Below are 20,993 nucleotides of genomic sequence, written 5' to 3'. Positions count from 1 at the left end.
ATACAAAATAAAAAATACATCGGTTTTAAACACAGGCATGTCTTGATAACTACTCTAATCCTGATGCATTATTTAACTGTTTTATTATATTACTAATATGTTGGCTATGAATAAATGAAAAAACAAATGAAAACCAAAATACCCCCCCCCCAAAACAATTACAGTATCTACTACGTGCCAGATACAGTTTTACCCTTTAAATGATCTGGTATTTATCATCTTCCTAATAACCCTACGGAACAGGAAGTAATGTTATCCCCACTTACAGATACGGAAACTGAGGCCCAGAGAGGTTAAGCAGCCTGCTCAAGGTCACAGAATTGTAAAGTACTGGCACCAGATTTGAATTCAGTCTGGCTCTATAATCTGTGCCTTTAATTGCTAATATATACTAACTCACCAAATAAAAACAAGAAAACAATTAAACTAGTAAAATATTTTACTAACTCCTTTTATTTAAAATAATGAAATAAAGAAATACATAACACGTATTTACCAAAGGAAAACTCTCTCCCTCGAGGCTTGAAGGGAACATTAGAACCATTAGTCTGGGTAGGGGTTCGAACAGCTGAGGTTTGAGGGTTGCTGTTATTAGGGCCTAAAGAATTAAAACACATAAACAAGAAACATAATCAGCACATATATTCAATCATCCTTACGTCCTGCTCGTGATTTCTCTAGGACATGCTCTTGAAGTCCAACCTGCGCTGGAAAAGTTAAGTTCAGTGTGTATACAAGCACTCTGCAATGAAAACAGCCACTGCTGTCAGTTTTACAGACCTCCATCCATTTTCCTACTTCCATCCCTATAATCAGGCATTTCCCCCCAAAACACATCTAGCCTTCTGGCTGATCTGAGGAACTTTCAATTCACTTAATGATTCATTACGCCATTTTGAAGCCACTGGTTACCTATGTTTGCCTTTATGTTTTTCTTTCGGCCTTTGAACATAAACACGACTTTAGATACAACTATTTCATCTCCACTATATGAAGCTTTCCTTTGGATTCTCTAGCTGACACTGACATATCCTTTCTTTGAATTCTTAGTAATATACAGAAACAATGTTATGGGTTATCAGTTGTTTTCCATTAAAAGCCTGACAATGGCCGCAGAATCGAATAAAATATCAAGATTCAACATTCTAATCTTTAATTACTTCAAACTCCCGAATAAAAACCACAGCTTCTGTAAAGAGCATAGTGATAAAAGCAAAGCATTTCTGGACCAGCTGGATCTAGCAGCCTGGTTGACCTGGCAGGTGTAATAACCAGACAGAGGAACTCAGTATATCCTACTGCCATACTTCTTTAACAGGCTACCAAGATCACTCAACTAACACCTCTTTTTATACTCCATGTTCATAAAGCAGCCTTTTAATAGTAACAGGGCAAGACAGGAAGAGACTTGTGATCACCTGACAGAATTAAGCTGACTGAAATATCTACTTCTGATTCAAAAATCAATAAACTGTCATTCTGGTTTATGCTTAAGTGAAATGACACTACACACCCACTAGAACGGCTAAAATAAAAAGAATGACGGTATCAAGTACTGTGAGGATGTGTGGCAACTGGAATTCTCACACATTCCTGGCAGAAGTGTAAAGCGATACAATCAGTTTGGTAAACTTTCTTAGAAAGTGAAAAACCCAGTAATTCCACTCTAAATATCTATTCAAGAGAAGGAAAGCATATGCCATGTTTTGCACACAAATGTTCATATAGCATCTTTACTAGACATAGACAGGAAATAAACCCAAATGCCCACTGACAAATGCATAAATTAATTCTGGTGAATCCATGCAATGGAGTAATACTCAGCAATAAAAAGAAATACTGAAACATGCAGCAAGTATAAATCTAACTACATTGTGCTAAGCAAAAGAAGGCAACCATAAAAAGAAAAGATACAACATGATTCCATTTATATGAAATTCTACAACAGGCAGAAGTGTTCCATGGTGACAAAAAGGGGATCAATGGTTGCCTGTGGCCTGGCCTGTGAGGGAGTGACTGCCAAGGAGCGTGTGGGAGACGTTTTAGGGTGAGGGAGATGTTCTATCCATTGACTAAAACGGTGCTACAAACATTTTTCAAAACTCAAACTGTACAATTAAAATGCGTGCATTTTATCGCATATAAAGTGTACTCAATAAATTTGATTTTTAAAGTAATAAAAAAATCCATTTACAAGCATGATGTATAATTTAAACGAAAACATTAGTATGGTGGGAAAAAAAAAGTCCCTCCTTGCTATCACACTCTTCACAAAAAGTCCCTGAACATGGACACAGTTCTTTACTACTCAAATTAGTTAGTGTTAAACCACTAACAACTATTTTGTGGTATTTTAACAAATATAAATTAAATTTGAGGTCTATTTATAGCCCTGGTTAAGCAAAAGAAAGCTACTGTGGGACAAGGTCCTCTGTGGCTTGGGTAAGACAACAGAAAGAGATTCTCTGTTAATCGGAAGGCAGGTCAAAACCATTTTTCATTAACCCATCACCGCCCTTGTATACGAATGTTCAGAGCAGCATTACTCATAAATAGCCAAAAAGTAGTACAAACCAAATGTCCATCAATTGGTGAATAGACAAAATATGGTATATCCACACAATGAAATACCGGTCATCAATAAAAAGGAATGGACACCCATTAGGATGGATATTATCTAAAAAGCAGAAAGTAACAAGTGGTGGCGAGGCTATGGAGAAACATCACCTTGTAATTGAAATTGTTAATTAGAAACATTTAGAAGTCTAACTTTCGGACTACCCTGGTGGCGCAGTGGTTAAGAATCCGCCTGCCAACGCAGGGGACACGGGTTCAAGCCCTGGTCTGGGAAGATCCCACATGCCCCGAAGCAACTAAGCCCGTGCGCCACAACTACTGAAGCCCGTGCGCCACAACTACTGAAGCCCGTGCGCCACAACTACTGAAGCCCGCGCGCCTAGAGCCCGTGCTCCACAACAAGAGAAGCCACTGCACCACAATGAAGAGTAGCCCCCGCTCGCTGCAACTAAAGAAAGCCTGCACGCAGCAACGAAGACCCAACAGAGCCAAAAATAAATAAATTTTAAAAAAAATCTAGCTTTATCGCAGTTAAGTGTTCTGCACCTAAAACAAGTTTTATAAAAACTCATTTGCATAAAAAAGTGAAGAAGCAACAGATTAACTAGTGAATTGGAGAGCAGACAGGAACGGGCCACAGAGCAACCTCACCTTCAACAGTGACCTCAATTTCAGGAACTTTTGAATTACTCCCAGGGCTTCGTGGTCTTTTCGGGGACTGCAAAGCTGTAAAGTAAGCACACAATTTCTTTTGCACATTGTAAAAAATCCAGAAGGAGATGCTTTATAAAAGCAGAGTATTAAAATTCATACAGTTTGGCTCTTTTCAAAGAAACCTGAAGAATTAAAACTGGTAGTGTAATCCTCCACATGAGTCTCAACAAAGCTGTGGAAACATGAATGAAGGAGGATTGCAAACGTGAAACTGCCAATGAAATGTTTACTTTTAAGAGACAGAGAGGAGGGAGGGAGGGAGGGAGGGGGAGGGAGAGAGAGAGAGAGAGAGAGAGAGAGAGAGAGAGAGAGAGAGAGAGAGGAGGGGGGTTCATTAAATAAAATACCATAAAAAGCAAAGAAACAAACCGAAAGCCCCAAAAAGATATCTGCCAATAACTCAGTATGTTTTAACGCACTGAAGTATAACGAAGGTATACATAATCTCTTACCTTTAGTGTTTATTTTACTAGCCATTCCAGGAGGCAAGTAGGAAATAACTAGTTCAGGTCTAGAGAGAAAACCAAGAAACATTACAGTGGCCAGTATAATATTGGTCTTCACAGCTAGTAAAAATTGTGATGACCAATGTTTTTTTATAAAGGCGACCACAAAATAACTCTGTAATGTAACAATAGTTTCTACTGTTATGGACCAAAAAAATTCACTTTTCCTTCCTACAAATACCTGCTAAATGATTTTATGAAGAGTAAATGACTTCTTTCATGAAAATGAAAATTAACTATCACTAGTTTAGTTTCTTCAACTACTGAAATTCTGTAGACATATAAATGAGAAACTTAATCACTGAAATTCAGTTGCCATAAGTTTAACCAGGAAAAACAGAGCACATAAAAATCAGCACTTTCATCCTTCCCTCAAGTATCTATCAATAGTAAGAGACAACATAGCATCTCTTAACAAACTTCACCTCCACCGATGTGAGGCAGGTACAACTCTCCTTGTCCTGATGAAGAAAATCAAGGACAAGTTAAAGGATGGGAGGCAACGGAGAAGGCCAGGACTGTAGCTCAATGCTACGCTTTCCATTGTGGACTTCAAAGCCTTAGCCGTAACCTGAAGCTAGAAAAAAATTTAAATAGAAATATGCCTTGATTGTTCTAATTCCAGAAATGACTACATTGGCAAAGAGAACTTACTTTTTAACAACAAACTTGATTTTATTACTTCCACGGACAATCCTTTCAAGTCGTGGAATTCCAAACCAGGTAGGGCTTCGAAAGGGAATTCCTTCTGGCAAGCCTTCTACATAAAGGAACTCGGGGTTCGATTCAAACACGGGGTACGGTACTTTTACTGCCTCTGTGAGTCCAAGAGCTTGAGCTGAAAGTGTAAGAGAACATAACTTATGGAAGGTAAAATTTTACAGACAGTCTTTTAGTTTTGTCTGACAGCAGTCTCTGTTTATGTTTTTTATATATATATATATTTTAAATTGTGATATAATGAACATATAATGTATTAGTTTCAAGTGTATAGCATAATGATTTGCTATCTGTATATATTGTCAAATGATCGCCATACTAAGTGTAGTTGACATCTGGGCATTCTCAAATACGTCGTGCAAAAGTTCCCAACAATCTAGCAATTTCCACTTAGTAATATAGGTATTTTGCTTAGTATATTGTGTAAAATTGAAGAAGAAGCCTAAAAAATAAGAGGAACATTTTACCACTTCAAATCAAAGGGGTAAATTAATCAAAATTGTCTCCGTGCTCTGGGCAGAAATGAACTACAGCCATTTCATTGCCATACTACCGAAATGGCAACTATCCAGCCCTTGTGTTATCGTCTAGGTGCAAGTTTGCTGTTTAAAAGTTAAGAGGGAATTCCCTGGCAGTCCAGTGGTCAGGCCTCTGTGCCTGCACTGCTGAGGGGCAGGGTGCGATCCCTGGTCGGGAACTAAGATCCCACAAGCTGCGCGGGGCACGGCCCCCCCAAAAAAACAAAAAAGAAAGAAAGAAAGAAAGAAAAAAGATAAGAGGTGCATAAGATGCATCTGAGCAGAACTGGTCAAGAGTATTGAAGATTCCTGATCCAGGACACAAACGTCAATACCAGTTATTAAAACGACGATGGCAACGCCCCAGGAATATTGATATCACTCCACTCCTTACTTCCTTCTCCATGACAGACACACCCAATCAACTGAAACACTCTTGCTGAGCCTCCTCAGAATCCTCAAGACAGCGCGCCAGGAAACCGCTGTCAACAAATCTACGTTGAAACAGACGATGAAACCTATTTGCCACAGGTGTTAGCCAGGTTACAAGTACAGACAGCGGAACTGAGATTCCTCCCCAACTCCTCCCTTCCTCTCCCACTCTGACACACGAGAAAACGGAATCCAGGAGACAGAAAGTAACTCGCTCAGTTTAAGTAGTGAATGTAGTAGCAGAAAGTCAAACCCAGTTTCTGGGACCTTCTTTCTTTAGGTCCTGAACTGCTATAATGTTCATTCAAAACACTGCCTTTCATTAATGTTTTTAAATTAAGACATAATCACTGTGTTTTACTTACCAAATTTCAAATTAAAAATCTCTTCCACTTGCTTCCGTAGCTTGGTAATTCTGACATTCCAATCTTCTTTGACTAGAAAGGAAAAATAAATCTATTTAACAATGTCCCTTACGGATGCTGACACAAAATTAGACTGGATGCTGTTCTTTCCAGTGATGCTATTTTTTAAAAAATTGAGATATAACTGACATATAACATTGTATAAGTTTTAGGTGTACAATCCAGTGACACTCTTCATAAAGTTTTGCTTAAAAGCAAAAACTTCAGATAAGGAAAAGAAGAATTTCCTGCACTTGTCAAATATCAGAAGTACAGGGAGATAGAATTCAAATTTAAGTTTACATTGTAAATAAAGAAGAACTTGTTCGTTAAGTATTTAGAATGAATGGTTTTCAAACACTTTTCCTTGGAGGTACATCAAAGAACCCTCGCAGGGTTGGGAGGACCAGCCATATAAAGATCCAGGCCTCCTATGCCAGGTTCAACCAGAGGAGCTTCACTTGCATTTGCTTTCTAAACAGGCATTCCTTGTTTTATCGAACACGTGTGCCTACAGCTTTACACAAAGGAAAACTTCACTAATCACAGCAAGAAATAAATGATAAAGTGATTAGGGAGATGTCACTCAGCACTACTCACATCTAGAATCCAGTTTATTTCCTTACCCCTCATTTATAAGACAACCATCCCCTTTTAAATACAACATAAAAATAAAGAAAAAATAAGCTATTGTAAAAGACACGCAGGGTGGCACTTACTTGGGCAGAAAATCGGGGCTTGTTTGGTGGAGCTGAGGATGGAGAGGACGGAGGTAGACTTGGAGACAATGGAGGATGGTTGGAGGTATTGGATAAGGAAAGGAGGGAAAGAGAGAGTAAGAGGAAAGGGTAGAGAGTGCAAGAATCGCACTACGTGTGAAAGTCACTTGTGTCTGTGGACAAGGCGATAGGAAATGTTGGAGAAGTTCTGAAAATACTGCTAAAGGTTGGGAGCCTCAGAAAATCTTTCATTTCCACTTTACTTTTACTGTGAAAGTACTTTAAAACCTTTTCTTTAAAAGAAAACCCAGCATCTCAAGGGTTTAATATGGTAACTCGGCCATTCGACCAGACAAAGTCAGTCTGGTATAAACCAAATTTGAATATTACTATAACAATATCTAGACTCTCCTTCTCCGAGGTAAAGGGCTTCTGTTAACCTGGTGCTCAGTCTCCCCTTCTGCCTCACCCTGCACTTCCTTCTCTGGTATTTGCTGCTCTAATACAAAAAGATCTCTGTACCATTCTACACAAGAACCAAGTACCTTCTCGTTCTTCCCCTTCAAAGCTCAGCTACCTGGCTAGTGCCACAACTTTCTCACATGTTGACATCTACCTTTTACCAAATTGAGAACAAAGTGCACCCACGTGTGTTTAAGCATACAACTGTTACCTCAGAGTTAAGTAGATGTCTCTGATGGCAAGGACTAATACAATTCTTCTGTCAGGTACGCTGGGACTTGAATTGGGCCAGCAAGACTAACGCCTGGGTGACTGGCAGACCCAGTAACACTTTGTTGCAATGAAGAAGGACAACCTTTGATTCTTTCCAAGGTCTTCTACGAATGGTAGAAGGCCAAGCATTGTTAATAATTGGGAGAACGGAGAGTCTTTTGATAATAGGCCTGTAACCATCTATGCTAGAAAACAGCAGATCAAGTACTACTGAAAATATTACTAAATCCTCGGAGTAACTTGTATGGTGCCTACAGATCGTTCCAATAATACATGTTTAACATCCTCAATTTGCAGTCATTATTAGAATTGCTCCAAATAGAAGCAGTGATCACATTAATCACAAGCTTGAACTTGAGGTCTGTCTTGAGAAACGAAGACTCATACATAGACTTTCATCATACTCAGACTAATGCATATTAAAGCGCTACCTTTGGGAATATTTTTCTTTGCATTACTTTGCTTAGCAAAGTCTCTGTCACGTCCAATCTTCAATTTGTCACCAATATTTTGTTTCTTTGCCTAAATCAAAAGCATTCTGGGGAGCTTGCTGGGTTAACGTTGCTGCTCAACCTGAGAAGTTAAGCCTCAACTCTATCTTCTCCCCGGCAGGATTCTGGGCACAAGATAGTTTGTTTCCCTAATACAGTATTTCTCAAATACTTCTCATGCCATGATAAACAAAAGATTATACAATCTATTTGGCATACTGGTGACCTTCACCGGTTGCCTCCAGGTACCTAAAAGCTCAAGAATCAGTATTACAGTTCAGACAAATAACCCCTCCTGTATAGTAGTTCACCTTAGCAATTACAAAAATGATTAACTACAAAAATGAAAGAGAAGGGGGGAAGGGAGGGAGGGAGGGAGGGAGCGGGGGAGAGAGGGAGGGAAAAGATTAACTGCAACAATTCAGAAACACCCATTGGTTCTTAGCAACAGAAGTTCCTAAGGTTGTAGAAGATCTACGAGTTGTGGTCACTTTTTCTGACATTATGGAATGGAAAACAAAAAGATGGGAAACAAATAAAGGCACACTTATACCTCAAAGAAAATAAAACCATTCAGACAACTGAGACCGAGACTTTTAAAGTTCTTGTCTATTGGGCATGATGTCAGCACAGCTGCTGCAATCACAGTATTTGTCATTTTAAAAACAAGGTCCTAAAAAAAAAAAAAAAAAAAAAAAAAAACAAGGTCCTTGTGAATAGATTAAGGCCTAAATCTGCATGGTCTGGCACATTAGCCACATGTGGGCAACTGAGCACTTGAAATGTCGCTACTTGAATTAATATGTGCTGTAAGTGTATAATACACACCAGAGTTTCAAATAAAGAATGTAAATAAATGAAATGAAAAATGTAAACTAACTCATCATGTATTTATGTTGATTACAGGATGAAAAACAGATTTGGCTACTAGAAAATTTTACATGACATATATGGCTTGCATTTGTGACGCACGTTATATTTCTACTGAATACCACTGGTCTAAATTCAAAGCTCGAGTTCCCCCCAGACTGCTTATGTTCATGTGGATAAATCAAGGAGTGCCTGTATTGACCTTCCACAAAAGACTTTTTGGGTGGGAGGGAGAAAAAAGAGCAATTCCATGGCTGTAAAAGATTAATAAAAGCTTAGAAACTACTTACTTAAGCTTTTAAAAAGGATTTCACAGCTATCTTACCTGGTGTATTCGTTCTTGGCTGAGTAACTTCAGTAGTGCTGTGAGTCAGAAGTTCTGGTCTGTAAAAATACAATTGACATCAGGATGAGAGCATTTAAGCCCACCTTAATTTCCAGTGTGGTTCACTCTACCTTCATTTGCAGTGACAATATCATTTTGGTGACTTTAATTATTCTTAAAGTAGCAATTTACAAAGATTCAGGTGGAACCACCTGTATGTCCTCAAAGGAATTTTAAGCTTAACTTGTGCAAAAGTTGTGTTTTGCCCCAAAGCAGTTCGACCTCCTGTTTCTGAAACTTCAGATGAACTAGAGCACAATACAGGTAGATATATCTAGCTATGTCACCCTAAAGCGTGTCCCAACAAATAGACATACAAATGCACAACCCCCAATCAGCAAGCAAATTCTATCCCAACGACAATTCTTCTTTATTAAATGGGCCTTCTTTTCCCGCTCCCTGCCCTCAAATTACCCATTCTGCTATCCTTCAAACTCAAGCCAAAGTAACACTCTTAAGGTCCAATTCAAATTATTTTAAGAGGAACCAGCTTTAAAACCTCTTCAATACTCTGCTGACTGTGAAGGACATAAAGCCTTCCTCCACTGGGCCATCTCAGTCTGTCTATCATGCTATGCCCTCAAGGTCATCAATCCTTCCATACAGAATAGTGTGGTTATCCGAACATTCAAGTACATCTGACACCTCCCTGTGCCTACCTACTTAGGTTATTTCCTTTATTTGAACCCCCTTCTTGTGTTCTCTATGCACAAGTGACCAAACTGCATGCCACCCTTGCCTTCTCCCCCAAAGTGTTCAAGTAGCACTTTACTGCACTGATCTATATAATAAGCCTCCCAAGGACAGGATTCCTGTTGGACCCAATTTTGTACATCTGGTGCCTGGTACTACATAGACACTTGCTCAAAAAATGAATCTAAATGTAATACCTTAATCTTAAATATGGAGAGTAAGTCCAACTGGGAGGGGGAAAAGCCCACTTTTATAAAATTAATTTTTTCTTAATGACATTAAATTTGTTTCTGCAAATTATAATCCTACCTTTTAATAACAAATTTAATTCGATTGCCCACTTGAATAATTTTTTCCAGCCTTGGGATTCCATACCACGAGGGACTTCTAAAAGGAATGTTTTCTGGTAGTCCTTCCACATAGAGATCATTAGGATGTGCTTCAAATTTCTGGTAAGGTACAGCCTTGGCTTCGGTGCTCCCTAAGGCTTCAGCTTTACAGAAGAAAGGCAATTCAAAAGACTGGAGACTAAGTTTCCGCTGAAATCATATTTTAATACAATCCATAGGCAAAGTATATGTCAACTTTTTAAAAAGCAAAGTATACTCTGAAAACATCAACACCAACTACTGAAATAGACTTAATACAGCAAATGCAAATATTAAATGACCCATGATCAAGAAGTAACTTTCGGTGAATTTAAGTTTCCTGATACTAAGGCCATCTTAATAGCTCTAAGATCTTACTTTTATGTATTCTTTTTTAAAAGAAATTTATTTGGCTGCGCTGGGTCTCAGTTGCAGCATGCGGGATCTTTAGTTGCAGCATGCATGTGGGATCTAGTTCCCTGACCAGGGCTCGAACCCGGGCCCCATGCATTGGGAGCGTGGAGTCTTAGCCACTGGACCACCAGGGAAGTCCCTCTAACATCTTATTTTTAAAATGCTCAATATCTTTGAGAATAAATAAAGAGAAGAAAATCATGACCAACAATAAAGAGCGCAACTTAAATACTACTTTTTCAAATATCCGGAGGCAGACTTTTGCTACTTAATGCTTCATGAGTACAATAAACTTTTTATTGGCTCTTGCACACTAACTTACTTCAGGCTATACTTTTATCTGTATTGCAACCATGAGATTACTGTTCTTTACCCCTTAAACCTCATCAGTGTACCATTTTCCAAGGAAATAATTCATGGAATGACAAAAATAGTAAGCAGAGGCTGGTTTAGATTAAAAGAGATATATCAAGCAAAATTAAGGCATGAAACTTCATTGTTTAAATCCAGGTTCGAAGCAAAAACATACTTTTCAGATAAATGAGGAAACTCAATGAAGGACTGGGTAAGAGCAGAGAGACTGTTAATTCTGTCAAGCGTGATGAGGACACTGAGACTGTGTTTAAAACGTCAATGCTGGGACCTCTCTGGTGGCGCAGTGGCTGGGAATCCACCTGCCAACACAGGGGACACAGGTTCGATCCCTGGTCTGGGAAGATGCCACATGCCGTGAAGCAACTAAGCCCGTGCACCACAACTACTGAGCCCATGTGCCACAACTACTGAAGCCCGTGCACCTAGAGCCCGTGCTCCGCAACAAGAGAAGCCACCACAATGAGAGGCCCACGCACCGCAATGAAGAGTAGCCCCTGCTCGCCGTGACCAATGCAAGCCCGCGCGCAGCAACGAAGACCCAACGTGGCCAAAAATAAAATAATATAAATAAAACTCAACGTTGTTCAATGGTGCACACTGAACAAGGAAAATGACACAATGCCTGTGATATGCTTTATGAAATTCCTACAAGGGGAACGAAAGAGGAAAGGATGAACAAAATGTGGAAAATCTTAGAGATCACTGATTACAAAAATGGGTATACGGGAATGCATTGTACTATGTTTCTACTTTTGAATAGGTGTGGCATTGAAATTTTAAAATGTAAAAATGTAATTACTAACCCCTACTCTGAAGCCACATCCAAACAGAGCTTGTAAGAAGAAAGATCCAAACAATTTACAAAATATCAGCATTTAAGCATTTATAGGTCTCCCTTGTATTGTGTTACATTTAAATATTTTACAATCTGATGGTTGAAAAAAGAGTGGCTCCTTGAAGAATCTGCATTTCTTTGATTGTTAGTTTGACTTTCCTCTCAAATTCAAAGGCCTTCTGTCTTAATTTCTTCCTTCATTTCATTAGCACCAAATCTGAAGGGCTCAAGTATAGCATCTCTTTGATAAAAGTAAGGAGTGTGTATTTGAAAAACCAAATACAATTTTAGATCATGGCTGTTATAAGAAATATTCTCTTTTAAAATGTGGTAAAGGCTTTCACACTCACACCTAGGAGTAATATTAATTGTAATTATTCTGTTAAATATAACAAAAAAGAACATAATCCTAATTCTAACAAACTTTCTATAAAATAAAAAAGAACCAAACTGTTGGAGTTGAGAAACAGCACAAGTTACAGAAAAGAGGAAGGCCAAGTGCATTAGTGTTCATCACATCATCAACCGAGGTCTCCCCTATATTAAGTAACCAACCCTCTGTCTCCCTATCTCCCTCATTTTGCTCAATTTTTTCCTGAACACTTAACACCTTCTAATATACTGCACATTTACTGGTTGCTTTGCTATGCATATTTCCCTAAGTTATAAATGAATGCTTCCCAGGGGAAGCATTCACCATCCTCTGTGCTGCTGAGTTCTCAGCACCTGACACACAGGGGTTTCACAGGTGCTGAATGACTACGCTGCTGCTGCTGTACAACTTTCAAGACTTGTGCTTGATACGACAGACAGTCTTATGTTTTCTTCTTTCCCTTTCAGTAACCTTAAAGAAAGCAACAATTCTGCTGGCTTCTCACTCTCTAAAGTAACTCCAGTCCCAAATGACCCACCTGAGGCCACAAGCAGGATTTTGTTGTTTGTCATGTAACAATACATAAACTCTTATCTATTTTCTTGGCTCTGATACAATGAGAAAATATTTTCTACAGGCTAATTTTTCTTTCTATGAGTACACTATCTCACCCACAGCTTTCTCCTTCCATGAGGGAAAAGTCAGCTTGCTGGCTGGCAGGCACCCACGATCTAATAGGATTGGCTGTTTCTTACCCCAGGCTGAATTTCTAGAACTAAATGTGAGGCCAAAGTTTAAGCCTGTTAATGTAGATGCACATTATCCTATGTCAGCTACTCATGAATTATGACGACACTATGGTGGCATCTCAAATGACAAATAAGGTTCATAATCTTATTTCACTAAATGTCTTAGAAATATGATTTTTAAAGTGGTGAAGATTCTCTAGTTTATTGTTCATTAGCTGATTTCTGACCAGATGTACGAGGAGATACATTTTCATTAAGGTCCTATATTCATGTTGGGTGGTCAAGGATACTGATGAGGAAAAACTTACACTCTGACTTTTTCTCAAGGCTCAGTACTTTTTAAAAAACTGTTCCATGTATTTTTTTTTTACTTATTTATTTTATCTTTGGCTGTGTTGGGTCGTCGTTTCTGTGCGAGGGCTTTCTCTAGTTGCGGCAAGCGGGGGCCACTCTTCATCGCCATGCGCGGGCCTCTCACTATCACGGCCTCTCTTGTTGTGGAGCACAGGCTCCAGACGCGCAGGCTCAACAGTTGTGGCTCACGGGCCTAGTTGCTCCGCGGCATGTGGGATCTTCCCAGACCAGGGCTCGAACCCGTGTCCCCTGCATTGGCAGGCAGACTCTCAGCCACTGCGCCACCAGGGAAGCCCTGTTCCATGTATTTTTATTTTTTAATTAAAAAAATTTTTTTTGAGTCACACTTTTATTTATTTGTTTGTTTGCCGAGGGGGATGTGTGATCTTAGCTCCCTGACCAGGGATCTAACCCGCGTCCCCTGCTTTGGAAGGGCACAGTCTTAACCATTGGACCGCCAGGGAAGTCCTTCTGAGTAATTTTTAATGACACTGGTCCATTCAATATTTGTTGAGTATCTGCCCAAGCACCAAGCACTGTTCTACTAATAGCCAAGAGAGACAAGATCTGGGCTGCTGTTTGAACTGTGTTGTAGTGGAAGGAAAACGGTAGCCATTAGTGCTTTAAGAAAAATTAAAGGGTGATGACATACAGTGTGCTTTGTGGTCTATGTTAGAAGGGCAGGCAGTAAAATCTGGCTGCTTTGGGGCACTGACTTTGACTACAGTGACAGACAGCAGTGAAGAAGAAAAAGATATGGATTTGCAGTGTGTTTTAAATGTAGAGTCAGCAGGAGGCCTTGTGGAAATGAAGAAATCAAGCGTGACTGCTAGGGGGTTTGGCTGGAAGACTAGGTAGAGTGTGGTGCCACCGGGAGGACTGGGAAAGGAACATGCTGGAGGGGGAATCAAGGACTCTATCTAGGACCTGTGACGTCTGAAGAGCTGTCAAGCAGCTGGGTGAATATAAAAGTGTGGTGTAAGAGGAGTTTGCAGGGCTAGAAACTTGAATGTGAAAGTCATTGGGAATATAGACAATACACTATTTTTGAGATAGAGTGGGACTATCTGTGGACGGCTCAGGACTGAGCTGTAGAGTAGCACCCCAAAATTTAAAGAATGGACTCAAGGGAGGTACCGACAACAGAATGAAGAGGACAGCCAATAAGGCATGAAGAAACCCAGGAACAAACCAAGAGTCAATAACGTTTGAAACTTTCCAAAAGAACACTTTAAAATGCTTAAGAAAGGAAAAAAAATAAGACAACTTGTTGAACACTGCTGAAAAGTACAATAAAGCAAGGGAGTTACTTCTGGTAACAAAAGATGTTGCAATGATAAACCAAACCTGAGTATTTTAAGTGTTTAGGGATGCAAGCACAGCAAGCACTACAAACAGGACAACCAAAACACTGCTAACCAGCAGCCTGCCCTCCAGGGACAGACTGCTCCTGGTGGTCCCCTATATCCCACTGTGGTACACTATTAAAAGGTAAGAAGACAAAAGGATTCCCAAACTGTGCAATGTCCTGTGCCGAATAACCTGCACACAGTATAACTAACTTAGTCAAGAGTACATGGGTGTCCATTACACTATTCTCTTCCCTTCTGTACGGACTTAAAACTTTTCACAGTATATGTTAAAAAAGCAACAATAAAAGAAAACTGGAGATGAGTCATCCATTGTATTTACTTCCTTAAAGCAAAATCTGGAAAAGTTATTCTGTAATATACTTTAGCTAGGGGGGAAATTAAACTTACCAAATTTTTTGCAGAAAAGCTGATCTACCATCTTTCGTAACTTAGTGATTCTGGCATACCACTCTTCTTTTACTGTAAGGGTAATATACACAAATTCTTCAATTTGATGACATTAATAAATTATTAAATGTTACTAAATAAACTATTAAATAGGTGGCATTGTTTTTCTGTTCTAACTAAAATTACTTCTAAGATTTTACAATGTGTTTATTAAAACAGTGCTGACATTGAATAAAAAGTGTAAGAACTAACGAAACAATAACAAAATGAAAATTCACAATTAATAGTAATTTTACAGAGATACACTAAAAGTGCCACCACTAAAGCTAGGAAATAGAATTCCTTTTACTCAAGATCAGCTAGCAGGTGATTTTTGTGATGATAAATTTGGGGCTACAATAATGCTGGCAATCCTTTCATTACACCAACTCTAAGTGATGCAATTTCCATTTCATATCCCCACCCTACTCCCTCCACTCCAGAGCAAAAGAAACTAAGAGAACAGATCATGACTGGATTTCCTTCAAAACACATCTAACCAACAAGTGATGATGCCCATGGCTACGTACTCTAAGAAATAAGTCTTTAACTCCTGGGTATAATGATGGATGATCATTCAACTGATACTAATACAGACTAGGATACTACAGACTAGGATAATAAACTGTTCAATACATTATGCCAGAAAAATTTGGCATCTCAAACACAGAACAGACATGGTCCTTTTATAGTTTATCCAGAAATGTGATGTTTACATTTATTTATAATGGGTTATTAAGAACAAAATGGGTTTATTATTCTAGAGAATCCTGGACAATACTCCTTGTACATCACGTTCTGATTTGACATACAATTTGACACAAGACTGGAGACCTACCTCCTGAAGCTGGTTTATCAAGCTGTAAGTCTTCACGTGTTGAATTCAAAAGTTCATGTCTGAAAGGTGAGAAAAATTACTAAATATTTACCAGATAATATTCAGCAAAAGTAATAACTACTAGTACTTATGTCATATTCAGTCATCAAAGCCAGTTTTTAAAAGACAGCCTGAACTCCTGAGCACAACTAAATCCTAATTTCTTGAGATTTCCAGAGTAATAAAACCAAATGGTAATTGCAAATTGTTTCATAATGTGCTTCACGGAGTGTGTGTACGCACACACATGCGCACACACACACACACACACACACACACACACAGAGTAAACTTTGTAAATCAAAGGTATTTCATAAAAGCATAACACCAAAGGAAGCAAACTGCAAAAATTTTAAATGGGAGTCTTCAATTTTACATTACATTCAAGACAACCTTACTTAAAAACATCTATAATCTGGTTATAAAAACCATATATATTTCAAAACTAACATCTGCAGGACAGTATACATGCTTTTAAAAAATTCTTCTGAATACACAAACACCCCACAGAATTTGTACAATCTAACTTATGTATCCCGCCTCACTCTATTTTGTTGTAATATCCTGAAGTAACAGGGAAGGGGGAGGAGACAGAGATCACAGAGAAGCATGACCATATATTAACCATAATCTTGAAAATGTTAGAAACTAATATAGGGTTAAGTCAATGGAAGAGCTGTGAAATAAAACATTTGCTGAAGTATAGCATTACCCTTCTAAATAAACATAATAGTTTCTGTTTATCAAGACTAACCACATTAACCTTTGGGGAAAGGCTTACAAAGTCCCTTCCAAATGTGAGAGATGGCTTCCCATAAATAAGGACATCGAAAGCACTTGAACAGAACCTGCACAGCATGAGTACCTTGTGGTGAGCTTGCACAAACATTTAAATACCCAAAGATAGAGTTTTATAGGCTTTAAGATCAGCAGCCATGAGCAAAATCTATAAAATTATTTGTATGTTTTCCTTAGTTATTCAAATAAAAATTTCAAAACTTCTAACAAATTAAAACACAAGCACTGTAAGAAAATGACAGTACAGAAGAGTTCTTAGAACAGGCTTATTAATATATCAATATGTAGGGGGGAAGGAGTGGTTATTTGATTCCTGACTAGGACTGGTGTCAGGGTTTTATAACAAGCCTTTTTTGTTTACCATTCAATTTCATGAGAGACTACGAAATATTTACTTATTTATTCATTCTTTCATTCTTTCTTCCTTCCTTCTCATTGCCTTGTTTCCTCATCTGCTAAAAAAAGTGTGGGTGATAATGTAAATTCCTTGACTGTACTGGACACATCGGGCTGAATTGCCATTATTATTATTCTGACTTCAAAGCTTGTTCTCCACACCAGGGTGTCTCAAACTTTAATGAGCACTGGCATCACTTGGGATCCTCATCACATGCAGGTTGGATCCAGTAGATCTAGGTAGGATCTCAGATGTGGTGTCTCTGAAAGCTCCCAGGTGATGCCAATGCTGCTAGTCTGCATGGCTGCCTACCACGTTGTCTCGTGTAAGGAGAGTTTCACTTGAATTGTTCATAGAAAAATGGAGGACAGAATCTTTTAAACTATAATTTATTTGAAAGAAAAATATCTGTTAGCAACAAGTTTCTCTGTGGAGGACAGCTCACCTATTACCTATGGTATTTCTTGGGTCCTTTTTATCCTTAGTTAAATCCTATCATTCCCTTGTTTAATACCAATACAGAGGCAAGTCTGCTCGGTTGTAATCTTTGATCAAGGTGTTTGTTAATTTCCCCACTTTCTCAACAATATCAGAGCATTGCCAGAAAAATGAACATGAATACTTCTGCAAATGACTATCATTCTGCTACTGTTACTGACTTTACTATTTATAGCCCAAAGATACGTGGGAAAAAATTAAATCAGTTATAATATGCACGTGACTCAAAAAGACTCATTCCTATTAGAACTTAACATGAAAGCCACGTAATTCAGGGGAAGTGAACCCCGCCCCCACTCACTGAAGGGTGAGTACTACACGGTCTACACCCATCATGGTGCTATCTTTCCCATGCCTGTGCCTGGCTGAGGAGTAAGCACTTGACATAATCCTAACCAAAGAGAAGTAAGGCCATATTCCAAGGTTTCCTTCTCTCAGAGAAACACAGGTAGCTACTTGTCCCTCCTAGTAGACATGTCTGGCTGTGAGTGCTGGAATTATTGCATCCAGCTCACTAGTCTAGTCTAAGGAAACTATCAGCACAAGGAAGGAAGAATCTGGAAAGGAGCAGAAGCAGAGCCCCAAGTATCACTGTTTTATTTATTGTCTAATTTTTCTAACTTTTTTTTTTTTTTTGGCCGCACTATGCGGCATGCAGGATCTTAGTTCCTGACGGGGGATCGAACCTGTGCCCCCGGCAGTGAAAGCACATAGTCTTAACCACTGGACTGCCAGGGAAGTCCCCAAGTATCACTGTTTTAATCATCCTATCTCTGACCCCCTTGCTACGTGAGATAAGAATCTTACCGTAACAAGCCAATTTGAATAAGCATTTTTGTTACTTGGTGCTAGAGACATCCCAACTGCTACCCAACCTCTTTCATGCTGCAATCTCTATTTGCTTTCATGCATGTTTGGCTACAGAATTCAAGGTTCAAATCATTTCCAATTCGAACTTGGAAAGAATGACTTAATAGCGTTACATCCATTACTGCTCAAATCAAGTATATGACATCTGTGTGATTTTCATTCTTTATGATGACACGGTCTTATTCTCTGGAACCTAATGATTTCTACCTTTATCCTTAGGACACTGAAACTTTATGAAATGTGACCAGGCATATATCTTTATTTTCTTCTCATATCCTTTCTCGTGTCTCATATACACAATCATCTTTACAATTTATAATACTAACAATCTTTTAGCCCTTTCATTGAAAATTTTAGTTTAGCAATTATATTTGATAATTTCCTAGACAACTATTCTCCAATTGTTCCTGTTTACAAATGCATCTAATACTTGCTTCATGCATCTAATAGAAAGTTTTCATATATCGACATTTGCTGAAATATGTTGATATATGCCCTCTTAGTTTTTTAAAACTTTTATTGTAATCTTAATAGAATTTTAGTCAGTAGAAATTATGGAAATGTGTGATGTGGCTGCCATTTTTAAATGGAAGCATTTACACTTCCAACTGCTGCACGTAAATTTTTTTTTAAAGCTCCTTGCTACAACCCTTACGTCAGTGCTAAAGAATTTATAGCATTCTGCAATTTTTTTCTCTTCATTCTTACTTCTATTGTTTATTTTTATTTTTACAATCGACTTTATTTCCACCTATGCTTTTTAAAATTCAGGCCTAAAAAATAAGACACTGATACTTCAATATTTTCTTTAGCATACTTAGAGAGAAAAATTATAAAAGAAAATAACAGTTGTATGCCAGTCAGGCATGGACAGGTGTTCATACTCCAAAAGCCAACCCTGGCATAACTTACATAGACACATTGAAAAGTAGAAATAAAACAACATATAATAACTCAAACTTAATTTAAATATAGCCCTAGTGGTTAGTGAATATTTGTCAACAATATAAAAAGATGCACTAATCAAGAACAAAGACAAAAGTCCAAGAGTCTTACTTCTTTATCACAAAACGAATCCTTTCCTTTGCAAGTAATATCCTCTCAAGGCGAGGAATTCCGTAAGTAGATGGCCTTCTAAAAGGGATTCCTTCCGGAAGTCCTTCTACATAAAGATCTTCCACGTGGGACTGGAAAAGAGGGTACGGGATCGTCACAGGACCTTTGGCTTTTATAGCTTGAGCTTTAAGGGTAAAAAGAGAAAGGGAAAATTATGAAATGATAAGGATTAAGCACAGTTTGTAGAAAAGAATAATAATCGAATACATACATATTGCTTTGTAACTTTTATTATCACTGCATCAGAAGCAAAATAGTACAAAAGAACTAAGAGGAAAAGAACACCAAAGGTGCCAGTACTCTACTTAGTCAAAACTGCAATGAAATAATATATTATTTTGAAATAATGTAGATATAGGCAGACTTTCTACTCAAATTTGAACCACAAATGACCCCAGAAAAATATACCAGTTAATTTCAGCTAATACATACAGCATATAATGAAAGAGAAGTAATATTTTAAAAACATAAATGTTCATGTAAAAAGGATTTTTTAATAAAATAACTGAAGCAGAACATTTTTCTGAACTGTAAAAATTCTAAGATTTATTTACCGAGAGTAAAATAATACAACAGCTGCAACAAGCCAAATGCACAAGGAATCTTAAGAATCAAATACAATGAATAGACTTTGATAGTTTTATTAAACAAACTACAAAGAGTCAGTTTTTCTAAACAATAGGGGACATTTAAATATCACTGGGTATTAAAACAGTGTAATGTTTTTAGGTGTGACAATGGAACTGAGATTAAGACAATGCATTCCTCTCACCCAACTCGGCATTTTACAATTTAGTTTTGAGAGGTGAAATGGCATGATGTCTTGGACATCAGAGTTTTAAAATGTTCTTGCATCACAAAGAGGACAGGAAAGGACAAGAAAGAAAATATTATAAAATATTAAACACTGTTGAACTTGGGTGATGGATATGTAAATAGAGGGTCTCTGGAAGTATGAATTTCATAATAAAAAGTTTTAAAAAGCATCAGTTTACGTTCATCTACAACACAAGCACATTTTTAGCTAGCATTAAGAATTGCACAAACATTTTGATACTAAGTAAAGCAATGCCAAATTCTCCATGACTACATAGCAAACACCACTAATTCTTTCAAAGGTTTCTAGTTCATGTAATTAACATATAGCACAGTTATATAAACTGCTTTCCAGTGAACAGAACAGCACAGATGCTACTGACCTTGCCAGAAAGGTTCCAAAGCAAAAATGACTACGGTTGACTCCCCTCAGCCCCTGCTCCCTCAGGAATCACCTCTCAGAACAGGTCCACTTTTTTGCTGGTATTTTATGTAAAAGTTTATTTGCTAAACATTAATCTTTGTACTCAAGTTTCAAGTGTACCATATTACACATTAATTCTGAGTTAGATTTAATATCCTTCGTGGAT

General features: G+C 38.1%; 1 protein-coding gene across 1 annotated transcript in view; it reads right to left on the bottom strand.

The window, feature by feature from the left end:
- The window catches only part of GTF2I (general transcription factor IIi), a 145,803-nt gene that overhangs the window by 9,413 nt on the left and 115,397 nt on the right, over positions 1-20,993 (bottom strand). Inside the window, exons 16-25 of the mRNA XM_057528417.1 lie at positions 19,528-19,711; positions 15,870-15,928; positions 14,993-15,064; positions 10,074-10,257; positions 9,012-9,070; positions 5,833-5,904; positions 4,452-4,635; positions 3,744-3,802; positions 3,229-3,303; positions 497-598 (exon numbers count right to left, since the gene is read on the bottom strand). Coding sequence (XP_057384400.1) covers positions 497-598; positions 3,229-3,303; positions 3,744-3,802; positions 4,452-4,635; positions 5,833-5,904; positions 9,012-9,070; positions 10,074-10,257; positions 14,993-15,064; positions 15,870-15,928; positions 19,528-19,711 — 1,050 coding nt within the window. The remainder of the gene's footprint in view (positions 1-496; positions 599-3,228; positions 3,304-3,743; positions 3,803-4,451; positions 4,636-5,832; positions 5,905-9,011; positions 9,071-10,073; positions 10,258-14,992; positions 15,065-15,869; positions 15,929-19,527; positions 19,712-20,993) is intronic.

The sequence above is a fragment of the Balaenoptera acutorostrata genome, chromosome 15, assembly GCF_949987535.1.
Source record: "Balaenoptera acutorostrata chromosome 15, mBalAcu1.1, whole genome shotgun sequence".
NCBI lineage: Eukaryota > Metazoa > Chordata > Mammalia > Artiodactyla > Balaenopteridae > Balaenoptera > Balaenoptera acutorostrata.
This window is presented reverse-complemented; position numbering and strand designations above follow the sequence as displayed.